The 19374-nt window shown below is 41.2% G+C and overlaps 1 protein-coding gene across 3 annotated transcripts in view; it reads right to left on the bottom strand.

The window, feature by feature from the left end:
- ATG10 (autophagy related 10) overlaps positions 1-19374 on the bottom strand; it is a 125539-nt gene that overhangs the window by 45242 nt on the left and 60923 nt on the right. For all 3 annotated transcript variants that reach the window (XR_010309112.1, XM_064176683.1, XM_064176684.1), the window contains exon 4: positions 6425-6551. Coding sequence is in view for 2 of the 3 variants with exons in the window: in XM_064176683.1 (XP_064032753.1) it covers positions 6425-6551 (127 nt within the window). In the remaining variant the exon portion in view is untranslated. The remainder of the gene's footprint in view (positions 1-6424; positions 6552-19374) is intronic.

Raw genomic sequence — 19374 nt, 5'->3', positions numbered from 1 at the left:
AGAGGCAAGGCAGGCCCTCTGCTGAATGAGGTGGGTGCCTTGGTGATGGAGGACACAAAGAAGGCAGAGTTACTAAATGCCTTCTTTGTCTCTAGCTACAGTGCTGGAGGCTGTCTTCAGGAGCCCCAGACCCCTGAGGCCCCAGAGGAAAACATGACGAAGAAGGAGTTTTCCTTGTTTGATGAGGACTGCTTAGGGAACAGTAAAGAAATCTGAACATCCATAAATCCATGTGTCCTGATGGCATGCACTTGCAGGTGCTAAGGGAGCTGCCAGAGGTCATTGTCAGACCACTCTTCACCATCTTCATTAAGTCATGGTGGACAGGAGAGGTGCCTGGGGACTGGAAGAGGGCAAAGACCACTTCAATATGCAAATAGGGTAAGAAGGAGGACCCAGGTGCCAATCAATATATTCACCAACGACCTGGATGAGGGAATAGAGTGCACTGAACAGCAAGTTTGCTGATGACACCAAACTAGGTGGAGTGGCTGCCACATTGGAGGGTTCTGCTGCCATTCAGCAAGCCTTGGACAGGCTGGAGGGTTGGGCAGGGAGAAATTTCATGAAATCTAACAAGGGCAAGAGCAGAGTCTTGCTCTTGTTAGCAGTATAGGTTGGGGACTGACCTGTTGGAAGGCAGCAAAGGGGAAAAGGACCTGAGTGTCCTAGTGGATAAAAGGTTGACCAAGGGTCAGCAGTGTGCTCTTGTGGCCAAGAAGGCCAGTGCTATTCTGGGGTGTATTAGGAGGGCTGTGGTTAGCAGGTTGAGAGAAGTTCTTCTCCCCCTTCTACTCTGCCTTGGTGAGGCTGCATCTGGAATATTGTGTCCAGTTCTGGGCCCTTTGGTTCAAGAAATAGAGGAAACAGCTTGGAAGAGTCCAGTGCAGAACCACAAAAATGATTAAGGGAATGAAACATCTATCTTATGAGGGGAGACTGAGGGAGCTCTTTAGCTTGGAGGAGACTGAAGGGTGGCCTCATTAGTGTTTATAAATATGTAAAGGGTGAGAGTCAAGAGGATTGAGTCAGGCTCTTCTTGGTGATGTCCAATGACAGGACAAGGGGCAATGAGTGGAAACTGAGGCATAGGAAGTTCTGTGAAAACATGAGGAAAAATTCTGTCACTGTGAGAGTGACAGAACACTGGAACAGGCTGCCCACAGGGACTGTGAAGTCTCCTGCTCTGGAGATATTCATGACCTTCCCAGATTCAGTCCTGTGTGATCTGGTATAGGTAATCCTGCTGTGGCAGTGGGGTTGCACTAAGGGATCTTTCAAGGTCCCTTCCAGTCCCTAATATTTTATGATTCTGCATGGGTAACAAGCATGAGTTGGAAGCTACTGTGCTGCTGGAAAGCTACAACATAGTGGCCATCAACAAAACTTGGTGGGATGAACTCAGTGACTAGAATCCTGTCAGAAGGGACAGGAGAGGAAGGAGGGGAGCACATGTTTCCCTCTATGTTATGAAAAAGATGGAGTTGGATGGGATGTCCCTAAAATACAGCCACAAACAAAAGTTTATGAGTAAGGATTAGAGACCAAAGCAAGAACTTCTCATTGATGTCTTCTACTGGACACCTGATCAAAGGGACCCTACTGATGAAGTCCACTTACTCCAGCTACAGGAGGCATCATGCTCACAGGCTGTCATCCTCTTGGGAGATTTCAACTACTCCCACATCTTGCTGGAAAAGGAACAAAACAAGGTATAGGTGGTCCAGGGGACTGATGAGTGCCTCAATGACAACTTCTAAAGACAGGAAACAGACAGCCCCACTTGAGGACATGTGATACTGGATCTGGTGATCACTGGTGCAAGTGAGCTCACCAAGGGTGTCAAGACTGGAGGCAGCATGGGCTGCAACAATCATGAACTGGTGGAGTTAGTTCCCAGTCTTAAGAAGTACAAATCAGACAAGGAGCATTGTCAGGACCCGGGATTTTAGGAAAACAGGCTTCCACTCTTCAAGGAGTTAGTCAGTAGGACCTTCTGGGAAACAGCAGTCAGGGACAAGGGAGCAGAACAGAGCTGGCAGATTTTTAAGGACACTTCCCATGGAGCACAAGAGCTCTTGGTCCCCAAGTGTTAGAAATCAGAAAAAATCAGGGAAAGAGGGAAGAGAACAGCAGGGCTGAGTCAGGACTTGCTAGTCAGACTAAAAGGCAAGAAGAGACTGCACTGGCAGTCGAAGCAGGGACAGGTATCTTGAAAAGAGCATAGGGATGCTGCTCGGTTGTGAAAGGATGAAGTTAGGAAGGCCAGGGCACAGCTGGATCTTAACTCAGCAAGGAATGTGAGTTAAAACAAGAAGGACTTCTACAGGTGTGTCAATCAGAAACAGAAAGTTAAAGAAAACATATGCCCTCTAGGAGAAGCAAGAATGGTGAGCTGGTAACAACAGACCAGGAGAAAGCTGAGGCTCTCAACAACTTTCTGCCTCAGTCTTCAGTATCAACCTCTCTCCTCACACCTCCCAAGCTGAAGGACTATATAAGATGGACAGCATGTGGGCAAAATTTAAGTGAAGATAAGGTTCACAATCACTTGAGGAACCTGAACATACCACAGTCTAGGAGACCTGAGGAGAAGCATCCCAGAGCCTTGCGGGAATTGGCTACTCTAGCTGCCAAGCCACTCTCCCATGATACTCGAAAAGTCCTGGCAGTCAGGTGAAGTCCCTGGAGACTGGAAGAAAGGAAACATTGCATCCATTTTAAAAAAAGTTGAAAATACAACCCCAGAAACTACAGGCCTGACAGTCTCACTTCTGTGCCTAGGAAGATCATAGAACAGATCCTCCTAGGAGCTCCGATAAAGCACTTAGAGGACAGCAAGATGATCCGAGACAGGCAGCATGGCTTTACTGAGGGCAAGTCCTGCCTGAACAACCTAGTGGCTTTCTACAATGAAGTGACTACATCAGTGGACAGGGGAAGGGAAGTGAATGTCATCTATCTGGACTTCTGCAAGGCCTTCAACACGGTCTTCCACAACATACTAACATGTTGGAGAGACACGGATTTGATGGGCGAATGGTTCAGTGGATAAGGAGTTGGATGAATGGTCACACCCAGAGGGTAGTTGCCAATGGCTTGACATCCACATGGAGACAGGTGACAAGTGATGTCCCTCAGGAGTCCATTTTGGTCTCAGTGGTGTTTAGTATCTTCATCAGTGATAGAGCTATCAAGATGGAGTGCACTCTTAAGGAGGTTTTTTGATGACACCACACAGAGTGGTGTGGTTGATATGTCAGAGGGACAGGATGGAAAAGCAGCAGTGGACAAATAGCTGGACATGAGCCAAAAATGTGCACTTGCAGCCCAGAAGGCTAATCACATCCTGGACTGCATCAAAATCAAGTGTAGCCAGCAGATCCAGAGAGGTGATTCTGCCACTCTGCTCTGCTCTGGTGAGAACTCAGCTGCAGTACTGTGTCCAACTGTGGGGCCCTCAGCACAAGAAGGAAATGGACCTGAGGAGTGGGTCCAGAGCCACAAAAATTATCAGATGGCTGGAGCACCTGTCCTGTGAAGACAGGACTGAGGGAGTTGGAATTGTTCAGCCCGAAGAAGGCTCTGAGGAGACCTTACAGCCACCTTTCAATACCTGAAAGAGGATTAAAGGAAAGGTGTGGAGGGACTGTTTACAAAGGACATGTATCACCAGGTCAAGGGGCAGTGGTTTTAAACTAGAGAAGGCTGGATTTAGGTTGGACATTGTAAGAAGTTCTTTACTATGTGGGTGGTGGAACACTTAAACAGGTTGCTCAGGGAGGTGGTAGAAGCTCCTTCTCTGGCAGCATTCGAGGTAAGCCTTGATGGAGCTCTGAGTAACCTGATCTAGTTGAAGATACACTTGCTGATTGCAGGGGCGTTGGACTAAATGACCTCTAGAGGTCTCTTTCAAAGCGTGCATTCTAACAGTGCAGGTTTGGACAGACTGGCACCACCTGCTATTGTAACATAGAAGGTGAGGAACACTGCAGAACAAGCAAAACTACTTAGTCAGGTCACGCAGAGAAATTATTATTTCCTAGGCAGGCTTCAAGGTGTAAAGGCCACTTACATACTGCCAGAGAGAAAGCAGAGATTTTAATTCAAGTTCTGTGCCCTGCTGCTGGGGAAAGCAAGACAGGGCAGGGCTGTGAGAAACTGGAGGATTACAGCTCACCTTCACCTCCTGCAACAAGCTCTAACTAACACGAGGATCAGTATGGACAAGATTTAAGGGAAACAACAGACTTGTGAGGAACCAATCTGTTACTTCAGCTAGAAGTAATGGTAGGAATTTAGACTAGGAAACTGATTATTTCAGAGGTAGTATGCAGTTTATATTACCAGTTGTCTAAGAAACAAGGTGAGGAGCCTATCACATAGAAAAAACCTATGACCTCAGAGTTTTAAATGTCTCAAGGCATTACATAGAGTTTTCCCCATACCATGTTCAGGACAAGATAAATGATACTTTGCTCAGTTATCTCAAGCAGTGATGAATGACAGTGATCTGCATGTCCCTGAAAACCCATGTAGGGACCTTCAGATAGTGCAGGCAAATAACTTGCAGGAATGACAGAACTTTCAATTTTCAGAAGAAAGCCATCCACAAGTAGAGAATTTCAGCTGAAAATATTATATGAAAAGCACTTATTGCTAGCATTTTGTATCCTTCTGTCTTCAAGTGTCAGAAAATGTTGAATGCTGAAGGGAACCCAGCTGACTTGAGGAATTATCTAAATAAAGTCCTTGTTTTCCACTGTGAAAGGTTCCCAAGAAGTGTCTTAAAACATAATTGTACTTGTAGGAACAATTACAGTTTTGTACTGCAAGGGGAGCTGTTGGCACATAATACTATGCTTGTGCATTAGATCATCTACTAGGTTCTGTAATATCCACTTCCAGCTATAAGGAGTCATGTTTCAACACCTCCGATTCCCTGATGCTGACAAGCTAAACAACTTGTTTTGTCTCTGGGAGCTCTTCTCTGGTGATTAACTGCTTATGGTGAATACTAATTATATGAAAGTACAGTACAGTAGAAATTGTGTCCTATTTCCTCTACCTGCAGCATCTCCATCCCCTTCTGAAGAGACTTGGCACTATTAATTCAGCTAAAACCAAAAAGATGACATTTTTCAGGACCACAAATAGATTAATCTGTCTCTTACAGCAAAACTTATCTTCCTGTCTGCACAATAAGTTTAAAGGCAGAACATAGCACATTTGTAAATGCCTGTAATAATTCTAGAAATAAATTTGCAGCAGGATGTGTGCAAATGAGTTCTGTTGGTTGTAAAGGCAAGGCAATGTCCCCAATTCCCCATGTCCCAGCTTGAAAATTTACCCCAAATTATCCATTCCTGAAACTGCACCTCAGACTAAGATCTTTCCACAGGGGAGTCTATGAGAATTTGTTCTTCAATTTTAAATCTAAAGTGCCTTTTAAAACGCTAACTCTGCAAAATTAGAAACCATTAAACAATATAAGGCAGAGAGTGATTAAATCTACCAAGCACATTCAAAGCATCTTAAGCTATTTTTTAATTAAAGAGGAAAAGATATAGCAACATTCAAATATCTTTATCTAGATAAAGTTAAGAGATTATTCAAAACACAAAAGATGCTGATGCTACCATACAAGGCACTGAATGAAATGACTTAAAGATTTCAATCCCTCCGCCCTAGGTACAGAGTCTGTGGTCAGAGAGGAACACAGCATAGCCAGTGCTGCAGTGTGATCACTCTATGGTTGCTGATTAAATAAGTGACACTAACAGCAGCCTTGGAAGGAGGCTGTGTGCTCCTCCTTCCTTCCTGACAGGATGGTGAGTAAAATCACAGTGGCTACAGCGACTCAGTAATGGGTAACAAGACATACATATCAGGGAGAAAAGAAGATCTGTTAATGTTTCAAGAGACAATTCTAATGCACAGAAAATGGCAACACCTTAATGGTATCTTTTATTTTAAGCAGCAAACTTAAACAGAAAACAGCATATGCTTTTAAAGGTGTACTAGGACTCCAGCCTTGTGATTCAAATTCAGGTTACAAAGAAACAGGCACAGTTCTGCTGAAGCACTGTGACTGTGTCCACTTATTCTCTTGTCAAATTCAAACCTGCAGCTTTAAGCTCTTTTAAAGAAAAGAATAAGAAAAATGACCAGCAGTTTTAGTCAACCACAGGCAAGATGCCAGGAGGCAAAGATCAGCTTCCTTCAGGCTGAGATGATATCATCTACTCCAAGGCCCTGAAGCTCTGCATTGGGAGTGCTACAAAATTTACTGGTGAATAGCCTTGTTTTTTTTACTTTCTTATTACACTACTCTGTTCCTCAATTTAATACCAAATCTGTGTTTTTAACATCTGTTGCGTTCAATACATTTTAATCCTTCCCTTTAACAGAAGATCAGTCTTACCTAAACAGCATGCCCTAAAATAAAGCACAGGTACTTGATAGCTGCTGGAGTACAGAACATGATACTCATAGCGAATCACTTCTTCTGTTGCACAGACTCCAGGTCCCTGAGAATCTTCCAAAGACTCCTAAAACAACAAACACGAACACAGTAACATCTCAACTTCCGTATCTGAACCAAATGAAAAGTAATTACTACTTGTAATAAATTCAACAAACATACAGGACAGAAATAACGACAGTCACCCCTTTCACAGCATTACTCGTTGAAATTTCCAAAGGAATTACTCAGCACTAGCAAGAAAAATCACAGAAGTCCAAAACCTACAAAGACGTTTTACAGACTTATTTCCACAAACTGTGAACCATGCACAACCACTTGCAGAACTGAGATCTTTCTCAGTGCAGGCTGCTTTTGCAAGCAAAAGACAAAAGCTCTCTAAAATCTTTATGGCACAATAACTGCTACAATAAGGTGACTATAGCTGCATCTCTCCTCATTACATTTAGTATAGATCATTTTTAAAGTGTATCCTTAAATAATCTAGTTTTGCTTGCCAAAAGACAATTCAAATGTATCTACCAAACATACTCTGTTCTACTTTGTTTAAAGGCTTTTTGCCAGATTGTTTTTTGCTAATAATATTCTTTTAAGCTGAGACAACTTTTTTTCCTGCTAACGTTTTCAGGCATAAAGTAAGAAAAGTTTATTGTAGATTTGAAATAAATCAGAAGAGATGAAATTTATTGCACTGACATATACCCCAGTTGCAGCATAAATTTCCAAACACTTCAAATTATTATTCAAACAGTGCTAAGCACCCAGTTGTTCTGACTTTTCTAAAAACTGTCAATACACAACATGTCTGAAAATTGAACCCTTTCAAACAATAATACTGCTAAGATTAAACAGTTGGACACCTTTCCAAGAAGATACTATGGGTGTGGACTTGCTCAGTGTTCCAATTCTCAAATCTACATGCACGAACTAAGCAACCATAATGCCCCACAGGTTGGGTGTACATTTCACAACTTGACTATTGCCAAGCAACTGAGAATATTGGCTTACTGTCTCTGTCCAAGCAAAATAAAGACAACTGAGCAGAGAAGAACCAGCAGCATCCTTTGAACACTATATGCTGGTATAACACCCACAAAATTTAAAACTATTTGGCATTATTATTATCTCATATCCTTAACTGAGTGACAAATTATGTATGAGGAGACATAAGAACTGATAAACTGTAATAGTAATGACACACAAAATGCTTCCAATTTTCTTTTTTTTTTTTTTTTGACAGCTCACATGAAAATTACTTTCCCCAAATTCAGTGTACTGGACAATCAGATGTCGCTGCGACACATGAAGAGAATAACACAAATGGGAAACCTAGACTTTGTGACCACATTACTGTAAATACATTTTTAAGACATTAAATTAGAAAATCATAGATCTTCACAGAACAGAAGAATTCTGGGCAGCTGCAGGAATGGCTGATTTTAGCTTATTAGGCAACAGCTATCTAAAGCACTGAAAGGAAATGTTAAAGAAAGAGCTTTCTCTGGTAACCTAGTAAAAACTGCATGTGAAGGGATACCTAAGAGAAAATGCCAGAAGAGACACTGATGATTTCTGTCCCTGACTTCACAAGCCAGGTAAAGCTGAAGTTGGGTATGCTATGCCTAGCTCCCACATAAATGTGTAAGAGAGTAAGAAGGCAAGGTTCTTCACCTCCTCACACCTCATATGGTGTCATCAGACATGAAATACAAATTAAAAAATATCTCTCAAGGAAAATAGAAATATCTTTTCTATAGTAAGCTGAATGTTCTTTAAAATGTTTTAGTGAAAACAGTACAAGATTTAACAGCAGCAGACTGTGGGAAAAGAAAACAAAAACCAGGTACAGACTGGCTTTCACCAGTCCTTTTATGAGTGAGAAAGGGTCCATACTTAAAACTGAACTTACATCAACATTTACAAAAACCTTTTGTAACAACCTCTTGGAATTAAAAAATCATATTGCTTGACAGACATTGCAGTGTTTCTTCACATATTAGCTTACCTGGCACTAGAAAAAATACTTCTAGAGATGGCAAAATTACGTCTTTATGGCAAAACTACCTGTTCACGTGTTAAATACTTCCATTTCAGAAAAAAGCTCTGTGTGTATACAGACTTATCTCTCCTGTTTTCTGTGCATAAGGATAAAATGACTGCATACTCTCAGAAAGATACTGGTATCTATTTGTGATTATTTTAGACTGAATGGTAAAGAAGCCATATTCTTTACTACTTCTTCTAAATACTGAGAGGAAAAGAAGTTAATACTCAATCAAAAATTAAATACCCAAAAATGTATGCCCTTAGGAAAAATGTGCTTTATAAAAAGTCTCCTTACTATCTCACAAAGTCATAAACTAAGCTAGAAACAACTTCTTCGTTAAGAATTTGACATACTGAGTCAGCACAGATTTCAGCTGCTACGCAATTTCTACCTTTGTCTGTTGGATTAGGAAAAGGAAAGCAAAGGAGTGATCTTCTAATTCCACTCTTCCTTGAGAAGACCACATCTTCAGAATTCCTGCCATTACTAGATGTACAACAGATGGCCAAATATTTCCCAAAATATCCCATTACTTCCAGAGAAAGGTGACTTTATCCGGGAGTGGCCTTCCCACAACACATGCATAGTTCAATGGCAGAAGAGGCAGCAGAGAGGAAGAAAGTTTTACTGCTTTATTCTCTTGGAGAACAGAGTATGTTTGAACACATTTATTTTGCATTATCCTGGATTTTTTTTTTTTTTTTTTTTTTTTGGACTGATAGTTTAGGCAGTTTCTGAAATCAAGCATTCAGTAGAATGCAAAGCTTCTGCTCTGTAACAAGTTGGATTTCAGGCTACAACAAAGTTTCTACACTTACTCCAAGTAATTTTCTGATACTCAGATCTTTCTCAGCTATTTCTAGTGACAAGTGGGCACATCGCGTTTGTGATCTGCATACAAAGGCAGATAGCTGAATCCTTCTTAGGGCTACATCTAATCCCCTTTCCTTTCAGTAAACAGAGGTTTTGAGGTTTCTTACATAAAAAGACACACCACTGATGCGTAATCCTGTACTTTACAGTCTCTGCAAATACAGTATTTATGCAGGGAAAGTATATTTTGGAGACTGAAAGTTTTGATAGTATCTCCCTGGATGATGAGATGAATAAAATGAATACAGTCATTATAGGTGATCTTTGGAACATAAAAAAAAAATCTATGCATGGCTGAATATAGCCACGGAGCCTCTGCAAGTTTTACATCAGCCCGAAAGAAAAGGTTTATTTTTCACTCTTTAACCAATTACTGATAAAGCTATAAATCTGAAACAAAAAGGTGAAACAAAATAAGACCCAGAGAAATTTATTTTTATGTGTGTCATATGATATACCCAATTTACATCTTTTTTTTCAAGTAACCATTTCCTTTTTTACGTGTAATATCACTTTTTCTTTTTGAGCTAAGGATTTTAGCCAAGGTAATAGGCCAATACTGTAATCAGTTTTAACCAGATTTTTCACTACTGCTGCAAAATTCATACATGTACACACATCACAAAGCAGTTCCATAATTTTGCTTAGATCTCGTAAAGACAACACAAACATACCCATGTTAACATCAACAAAACAAACAAAAATTTGAAACATTAACAAAATTGTGTTCCTTAACAATGCTATGGAGTAATTTGATTTCTACATTTTTGCTTCTGCTTTGCAGATTTGCTTGCATGCTTCAAGTTAAAACTGTGAATCCAGGACTCACTGACTGTTTCCTAAACAAATTGGGAAGTTGTCATCAGGAAGCATCTGCTCCTCTATTGCTCTCACGTAAAATCATTCTCGTGCTATCATAATGGATCGTTGAGCAGATGTTTAAAAGCAATGTATGTATTAGAAACAAAGATAAGCAGCAACTACCTAATTAATTGTATTAGTTACATCATAAATGAATTATCACTAATTTTAATTGATATAAAATTGTTCTCAGCCTTTAAGTAGCCCCTAAACAAATTAAGACAATTTGTTCCCTTTAAAAGGCTAAATTATTTAAATCAATAGATAAGAAATTATGCTGCATGTCATTCTGAAGGGAAAATAATGTATTTGTGCTATTTTTATTCTTTCTGTTGAAGAAGGCAAGCTTAAAACCCTTGGCAACAAGTTAATTTGACAGCAGGAGGGAGTCAATAGTGTGTTTTGATACTCTTCAGTAGAAAATGTGCTTCGCAAACTGCAGAGCAGCAGGAAGGTATGGGTTAAGGCAGGTCACCTTTGGAGGGAAGGCTCCAAAGGAAAGGGAAGGGCCAGGGAAGTGACAGGGTAAGCTGGGAAGGTGACAGAACTAACAAACAAACAAACAAAAAGATATTTCTTTCTGCTGACACCGAACATATTCCTCTCCCCACCTGACCAGTAGAGGCTGGCTAAGCCAGCCTTCCTTGCTCAGCCCAATGTTGCTTTGAAATACAGAAGCAAGCCCTGATGCCTTTTTTGGAGAAAAAGCTAAGAGAAATGGTTTAAAGAACGGCAGGCACATTTCTCCTGGATCTCAAGTCAGTGTCGCCTTTCTTCCGATTCCCATGTTCCTCAACTCTTTTCTTGCTGTCTTGACCTCTATTTCCTCCTGCTACAGGCCAGCCTCCTGGGAAATTCTCATGCAGGAGCATGGCAGGATTGGGCTGCAGGCAGGAAAGGGAGGAAGAAGTGACGCAGGCACAGTTACTGGTACTGCTAGTTTCATTGTGAGGGGAGAAAAGGAGGAGATGCTATTCAGATTAGTAAGCAAATCTGATTTCATCGCTTGTAATACATTTACACTTAACCTCATTTCAGCCTCTGAAGCCGAAAACAAATGTATCACTGTTTCTCCATTTTGGTGTTTCTTTTCCTTCAGAGATGACTGTGAGCTACTGCATGAAACACAAGAACTCTCAGGGAGCAGCTCACCTCCCTGTTCAACATCTTCCCTTTGGAAAATAGTGAGATCTGAACGAGAAAACTGAATGGCAGGACAGTGTTCATCAGATGGAACTAAAGTAGAGTTTAATGTGAAGGGTGTGGCAGCATGGCGAGATTGTATCTGCACTCTTTATTTTTCCTTCTAGGTGTTCTCCAGATTTATTTGGACTGTGTCTCACTTTCTTGCCCGCAGCCCCCACGGGTCTAGTCTCTGCAGGTCATTTTGCTGCCGGTTTTTGTTCCTCCATGCAGACTCTTCAATCATTCCCCACCCTTACACAGATCTTGAATCTCCAGATCTGATCCTCCCTTTCCCTTCCATGCTGAAAATGCAGCATGGAATAGCAGTGGTCAGCAAGGTCACCCTGGCTGCAGAGGAACAGTGTTGGACCGCTGGGCAGCAGCTCACCTCTCACTCTTACAAGCTCAGATTGTCCCTGCAAACTGGATTACGGAAGGCGAGGGAAACTTGGCTGGCTAAGGCTGAAGAGCTGGCACACCCAGTGCCTGGATTCAAAATTCAAAATGAAGCACTGCTTGAAAATTGTAAGGAGACCTAGAAAATGGGGGAAAAAGCCAAAACCAAACCAAAACAAAAAACCTCCTTGCAAAACTAAACATGCTGAGCAACAAAAAAAAGCAACAAACCAAGCTTTACAAGAACCTCAACATCACCCCAGCACGTGGGGATGTTTTTAGTTTAATATTGTAGAATTTCAGTTTGCATTAAGTGATTGTCAGTATTCTCTGTTCACTATTAAATATTCATATTATGCCAAAATTTATGGGCTCCAATCAAACTTACCACACTGTATCATGGCCTGTAAAAATGCAAAAAATTGTGGACACCTTCCTGAATAATTTAAGTGTAAGATGAATGGTGTGTAAATATCTTTGCCACCAATTACAATACTTTTATATACAATAATAAAATGCTCTTTTATGTGAAGTATATATGGGGAAACAACAATCTCCATGTGTTTTCCAGCCCTGTCATCACTCATGAGAGATGATCCAATATGAGGGTAACAGAAGACCTCTGAGGAAAGTTACCTTATAGATTTATTTTCTGTATGGAGCTACAAAATTCTCCATCCTATCTTTCTTCAAATTTCTTCAAATTCAGTTAGCCTCATGAAGAATCTGGTTAAATACTGCCCCTCTACGACAGAAAAACAAAGTGGCCTTCCAATTATTCAGTGAAGTTGCCAAATGGTGTGTCCAAATCTTCCTCTGGAAGACACAGCTGCCTTGAAAAGTCACTAAGCCATCAATGGAAAAACTCACAGACAAGTTAATGTAAACAGGCAATGGAATCCTTTGGGCATAGAGATTCCTGAAATACATGTCTCAATGGAAAGTCAGTACCCTGACTACTACACTGCTAAAGAATCCAGTCATTATTAGTGTGCTAGTTTGAAGCTAGCTAGAATGTTTCGGTGAGAAGAACTAGATTACAGGCTGTGAAAGGGAAACAATGGTGATGTCTACTTCACTCACAGGCTTGCTGAGAGGTATAGAACAAGAAATAAAAACATAGATAACCATTCTCACTTGGACTGCTTCTGGGGCTGCTGGCTGAGCTGCATCTTGCTCTCTAACCTCACTTTGCTTCATAACCCCCTGGCCGAACCTCTGTTCTTCCTTGGGACTGGGGTAAGGCTGAGAGGGGCAGGGGGAAGGTGCAGGGGTGGTTGGGAGCCCCTCCTGAGGACTCAGGTTTCTAGGAGGGGAGTTGTGTTTCTGTATTACCTTTTATCTTGTATATTTCTGTCTATAACTGTATATACTGTAAATATCTGCTTGTATATTGTGCTAGCTGTAAATATAAGCTTCATTCATATTGCCAGAGTCAGCTGGGTCTAGTCTGGGTGATTTCCAAAGCAGGGGGGGAGAGGGGGAAGTAACCACCCAAACCATCAAATTACTATTTTCTCCCCAAAACCATAGGTTTCTAAAAAAAAAAAAATCCAAACAAACAAGCAAAACAAAACAAACGCCAAAGAAACAAAAACCAAATGTACAGTCTTTTGTCATTCAAGGCATTCCAGAAGACCAAACCCAAGACTTCCATCCACAAAAAATGCAGGACATAAAACTGCAGTAGTCCTTCATGCATTAACAATCACTTCTAATGGCTGGAAATTAGATTTGTCTTTTGATTGCTTTAAAATTGCTATCACAAGTGAAAGCAAAATCTGTTCAAGCAAAAGAAGCAATGGACCATGAAACCAGAACAACTGTGAATCTTTCTTCATATAAAGGTGGGAATTTCCCTCAAAATCATTCTTCACTATTCCTGGCTTGTCACATATCAAATACAGAATTTAGTGTTTTTTCTGCTCCCTCAGGAATAAAAAACAAACACATTTTCTCCTCGCTATGTTTGGAGTACAAGACTTCATGCTTAAAAGAGAAGTGCATACAGAACACTGTTCCTCTTGTGGAAGAACAGAGCATCCTCATCTACAAGCTGTAGGGATGCGTTTACTTCCACCTCCTCCAATCAATATTCTTTGTCAATATTATTCCCAGGGATTACAAGTTTACAGCAGTCTTACTTCTAAATACAGTGAGATGAGAATCAATTAAAGATGGTGGTACCTGTACCTCCTGATTTTTGCTCCTAGCCTTTTTGTAACTCATGCAGGACATGCAGGTATGGAGACCACTCTACAGAGACAGAAAGTCCAGCCTCCTCTTCTGAATATTGTAAACATAAACCCAAAGTCCTTTCCTCTGTTTCATCCAATGCATACTTAGTTGCTCCATACTAAACAGAACAGCTTCCACAATACTGCAACGTTCAATAAGCAGCATCCAGCCCCTCTTTTAAAGGAGAGAACTGAACTCAGGACTGCCTGCAACTTCCCTCACACTACTTGCCCATAGAGAACAATCAGCATCACAAAATCACAGAATATATCTGGATGGAAGACATCTCAAGGATCATCCAGTCCAACCCTCCACCCCAGCACTGAAGTGTCAAAGCTAAATCACATCCCTAAGTGCCAGTTCCACAGGCTGCATAAACACCTCCAGGGACAGTGCCTCCACCACTGCCTTGGGCAGATCATTCTAATGCCTGTTAACCCTCTCTGTGAAGAAACACTTCCTAGCACCCAGCATGAACCTCCCCTGGCACAGCTTGTAACCATCTCCTCTAGTCCTGTCGCTTGCCACCAAGGAGAAGAGGCTGTCCCTCTCCTCACTCCCATGTCCCTCCAGGTAGTTGTAGAGAGCAATGAGCTCTCCCCTCAGCCTCCTCTTCTCCAGACTGTACAACCCCAGCTTCCTCAGACACTCCTCATAGGCCAGGTGCTCCAGACCCTCCTCCACCTTCATTGTCCTTCTCTGGATACACTCCAGCATCTCAACGTCCTTCCTCTAGTGAGGGGCCCAGAAGTGAACACAATGCTCGAGGTGTACCCTCACCAGTGCTGAGGACAGGGGGATGATCACCTCCTGGCTACTGTGCTTCTTACACAAGCCAGGATACCATTGGCTTTCTTGGCCACCCAAGCACACTGCTGACTCATGTTCAGTCAACTATCAACCAATACCCTCACGTCCCCTGCAGGTTGCAGCTTTCCAACCACACATCCCCAGGTCTGTAGCTTACCTTGGGGCTTGTAGTTACCCAGGTGCAACACCTGGCATTTGGCCTTGTTGAGCTTCACACAATTAGCCTTGGCCTATAGGTTTAACCTGTCCAGATTCTGCTCTAAAACTTCCCTAACCTCTAGCAGATCAAAACAGTCACCTAGCTTGGTGTCATCTGCAAACTCATTCAGGGTGCATCCAACCTCCTTATATACATAAGTGACGAAGATACTAAAGAGGACAGGCCCCAGTAGTGACCCCTGGGGGACACCACTAGTGACTTGGAGCCAGACAGATTTAACTCCATTCACCATGTCCTGGGGCCAGCTTTTTCAGGGCACATTTTTGCCCCTGTGCTCTTAAAAGCCTTCCTAGGTCCAGTCCTGAGAGGGACTATGGAAGTTCCTGGCATGACCAACCTGGCATTAACTATGACTGGCAAAGGTGTAGGTGAGAAAGATTACTTCTGGACCAAATTCTGGCTGGCACTGACAAGTGCATCCTTGTCCTTTAATGGGTACAACCTCAAGTGATGTAAATGTGAATTACACAATTCACATTGAATGTGAATTAAACTGTTTAACAGAAAGTTTGTAATTTCCTTCTCAAGCCATCATAAGAAATAACTGCAAAACAAACCAGCCCTCAACAGTACTACCACATGAAAAGAAGCCAAAGGCATATGCACAGAGGTGCAGTTTTCAAGGATCACAATAAATAGATCAAATGTGTACAAACTCACATTGCTGCAGTCAATTTGCTGCAATTATTAGAGTAAAAAAAAAAAAAAATTCACACAGAAGTAAAGTTTCATGTCATTAAAATTTTCAACCAGACACACAAAATACAAACAGCAGTATTTTTCCCACTATTTCTGCCATTATCTTGCATTTGTACAAATTGGGAAAGGTTGCTTCTTGAAAGTTAAATATTATTTTGTAAGATTATCACTTTTTTGAACTCAAGCACTTCCAGGAAGGGGCTCTATGTTTTGTAATAATAATGTGTTATAATAGGCAAAAAGAAAAAAAAAAACTGCTACACGTAAAGACAAAGGCAGCAGTTCAGCTATATTTTAGGTCAGTTTCTTTTTTTTTAGAACAAGGATTATTATTTCTGCTTTGAGAATCTCAGCAGCAACCCAGTTTTGGCCATGCTTAATTCAATGGGGTGACTGACAGCAAATGCCTACAAACCTTTCCTTTAGAGAAGACAAACGCAAATCCTCATTAATTTCTCAGATGGGAAACTGTATGAAAATGGTGCCAAGACTGACAGACAGTGTTTAGCAGTAATTCAAGTGAAAAAGCTACAGACAGAAATGCTCAAATTGCCACAAAATCTGGCATTGTAAAGCCAAGAAATGGGAAGGTAAAGGTTACAATTAAAAGCAGGTGAATGGGAAGTGGGGATGGTGCAGTTCTAAAGCTGTCTGCTGTGCTTAAAGGCTGGGCTTTAAGCACAGTGGGGCTGGGCACATTCTTCAGGGAGTATGGTCTGCATTGATGTTCACCCAGGACACTGTTAGAAAAAGGTAGTCTTACTGGGACAGTGACTGACTGTCCTAAGTGTAATAGTTGCATGATGCCTAACTGAAAAAGAAAATAGTATCTGATTAATACCTGTCAAAATGATACAACTTAAAAATCATGTAGCTTAATTACAGCTAACTTGTTTGAATACGAGACCCAATTAAACTAACTATACAACTACAGCATATCTCTCACTGATGAAATAGTTCAAATTTAAACCAATCTTAATTAAAAAAAAACTAGCTATCAATTATGAATATCCTTGTCAATTCTAATAAATAAATAAATAAATCACAGTATCATCAGGGTTGGAAGAGACCTCATAGATCATCAAGTCCAACCCTTTACCACAGAGCTCAAGGCTAGACCATGGCACCAAGTGCCACGTCCAATTTTGCCTTGAACAGCCCCAGGGATGGCGACTCCACCACCTCCCCGGGCAGCCCATTCCAGTGTCCAATGACTCTCTCAGTGAAGAACTTTCTCCTCACCTCCAGCCTAAATCTCCCCTGGTGCAGCCTGAGGCTGTGTCCTCTCGTTCTGGTGCTGGCCACCTGAGAGAAGAAAGCAACCTCCTCCTGGCCACAACCACCCCTCAGGTAGTTGTAGACAGCAATAAGGTCACCCCTGAGCCTCCTCTTCTCCAGGCTAAACAATCCCAGCTCCCTCAGCCTCTCCTAGTAGGGCTTGTCCTCGAGGCCTCTCACCAGCCTTGTCGCCCTTGACATCTGTATTTGTTGCCACATTTTCATAACACTAATAGCACATCATCACCTAGAACTGTTTTCTTTTTGGTAGTATGTAGATGCAATAAATCGATTTTTTATGGAACAGGACTAGACCAGACCAAACCAACCCAAGTAACTTAAGCTTTCACTTGCTCTGAAGGACAGATAATTTTATGAATATATGATGTGACACAGATGTACTTACTTTCTCGTCTCTAATCACTGTTGTGTAGGAAATGCAAAGGTCTGAATTCAGACCTGGGCAGGTCAAAAACCCTTCAGTTCATTTGCAAACACAATACTCTGTAAGAACATTCTAAGTATTAATAAATACAGTGTTATCAAATGTCACTGATCACAACTAGCCCGAATGTATATTGAAGACATTCATAGTAGTTGGATAGAAAGTACTGAATAACTTCTTTTATTAATGTGATTTCAAATGAAAACTGCCACACTGTATTACATGATACTATTAATTTCCAGGAATGCAGCACATAATAGATTTCAATGCAAATTTATCTGCTAGCAAGCTCTACAAAGAAGTAATTGTGGTTTGACAAAATGCAGCTAAAATTGACAAAATTCAGATGAGAAGACACAATGCAATATATTCTTGCAATTAAAAATTGTCTGTTAGGGCATTATCTAACACTAAAGATAGCTATAGTACACTCCTATGGCTCAGTAATACAATTCGGAGACTGCTATGGAAACACAAAGAAAACACAGGAATGGAAAAGAATCTCAGCTAAAGTAACAGACTACCAAGAGCTTTATACAATTCAATACAACTGCACCTGGAAGCCTGCTATGCTTCAAAACTAAGAACTTGGAGTTTGTTTTACAATTCTTTCGAGCCAAATAGGAAACCTGTATGAATAATTCACAATGTTTCTGTCTGGAATGCATCTTCTAACAGCCTCCACCTTCAGGCAGACTCTTTATATGACAAGAATGCCCAGAATTAGGAATACTCAAATTTATTTCAACTGCAGTATGAGGTAAAAACACCCGTAATTGTCAACACCACCACATAAAAACCAATGACCAGAAACACCACTGTTAGCAGAAGGTTTACAACAATCAGAAAAGGGTACACACAGTACAAAGCTACACTTGGCCAAACTCATGTATAGTGTTCCTACAGAACTATAACACTCATGTAAATGCCACATAATGTTAAATTCATTCATGTATCTCATTTTAGGGATTCCTCTTACACTTGAATTTCTCAGCACTAGGTGGAGGGACGTGAAGAGATTGTTCTGTACACACCTGTTCAACAAGTAATCCAAATTTTGCTTCACAATTTTTATAAATGAGCAATGTAAAATACTTGGAGCAATTAGCAAATTGTTCCAAACAAATGTTCTTTTTTCCCTTCTGTGGGAGCAGCAGAAACTGGAGAAGGAAAAGGAGAGCTGGTATGTTTGCCTCCTCCATCTCAATGCTGCATTCATCTATGTTGCGAAGTTCCTCATTTCGCCTGGGGAAACTCAAAGGCACGTTTCTCTTTCCTCAGAAGAGCACTCAGACATCAAGTCTGAAGGCAACACCTCTCCTGTTCCACTTAGTATGAGTCACTCAGCGCTTAGAGGAGCAGGGAACAGAGCCCAGGTGAATGACACTATGTCACAGTAGTCTCCACAGGTGATTTTTGCGCTCCCAAGAGGCTCCACAGCCCAAACTTCCTTGACCTGTTAGAAAGTGGTTCATCCAATACTGTACAGGATACAAGAAGTAAGGAAAGGACTAGTAATTGCATACATGTGCAGAGAAAAAGCCAGAACATCTCTTTGACTGTTGGTACATCTTATCTGTCCTCCATGGCTACTGGAGTTAATTTATCCTTTCAATTCAATTAAGGAATCTCAGGGACTATTTCATGTATTCATTTCCATTTACAACGAACTGAAACCATAGCTAAGACGATGAAGCATTTAATTGGTTAAATCCTTCTTTCTTTTCAAAACTGAGATATTCCAAGTGTCCCAAAGGCATTTAATTCCAAAACAGGAAGCCAAAGAGCAGAGTACTCAGTAACTCTAATCATGAGCAGATCTCTTGGCAAGTTATTTT

Source organism: Pogoniulus pusillus, chromosome Z (assembly GCF_015220805.1).
Source record: "Pogoniulus pusillus isolate bPogPus1 chromosome Z, bPogPus1.pri, whole genome shotgun sequence".
In the NCBI taxonomy this organism is placed as follows: Eukaryota; Metazoa; Chordata; class Aves; order Piciformes; family Lybiidae; genus Pogoniulus; species Pogoniulus pusillus.
Note: the sequence above shows the minus strand (reverse complement) of the source record. Positions and strands in the feature narration are given on the sequence as shown.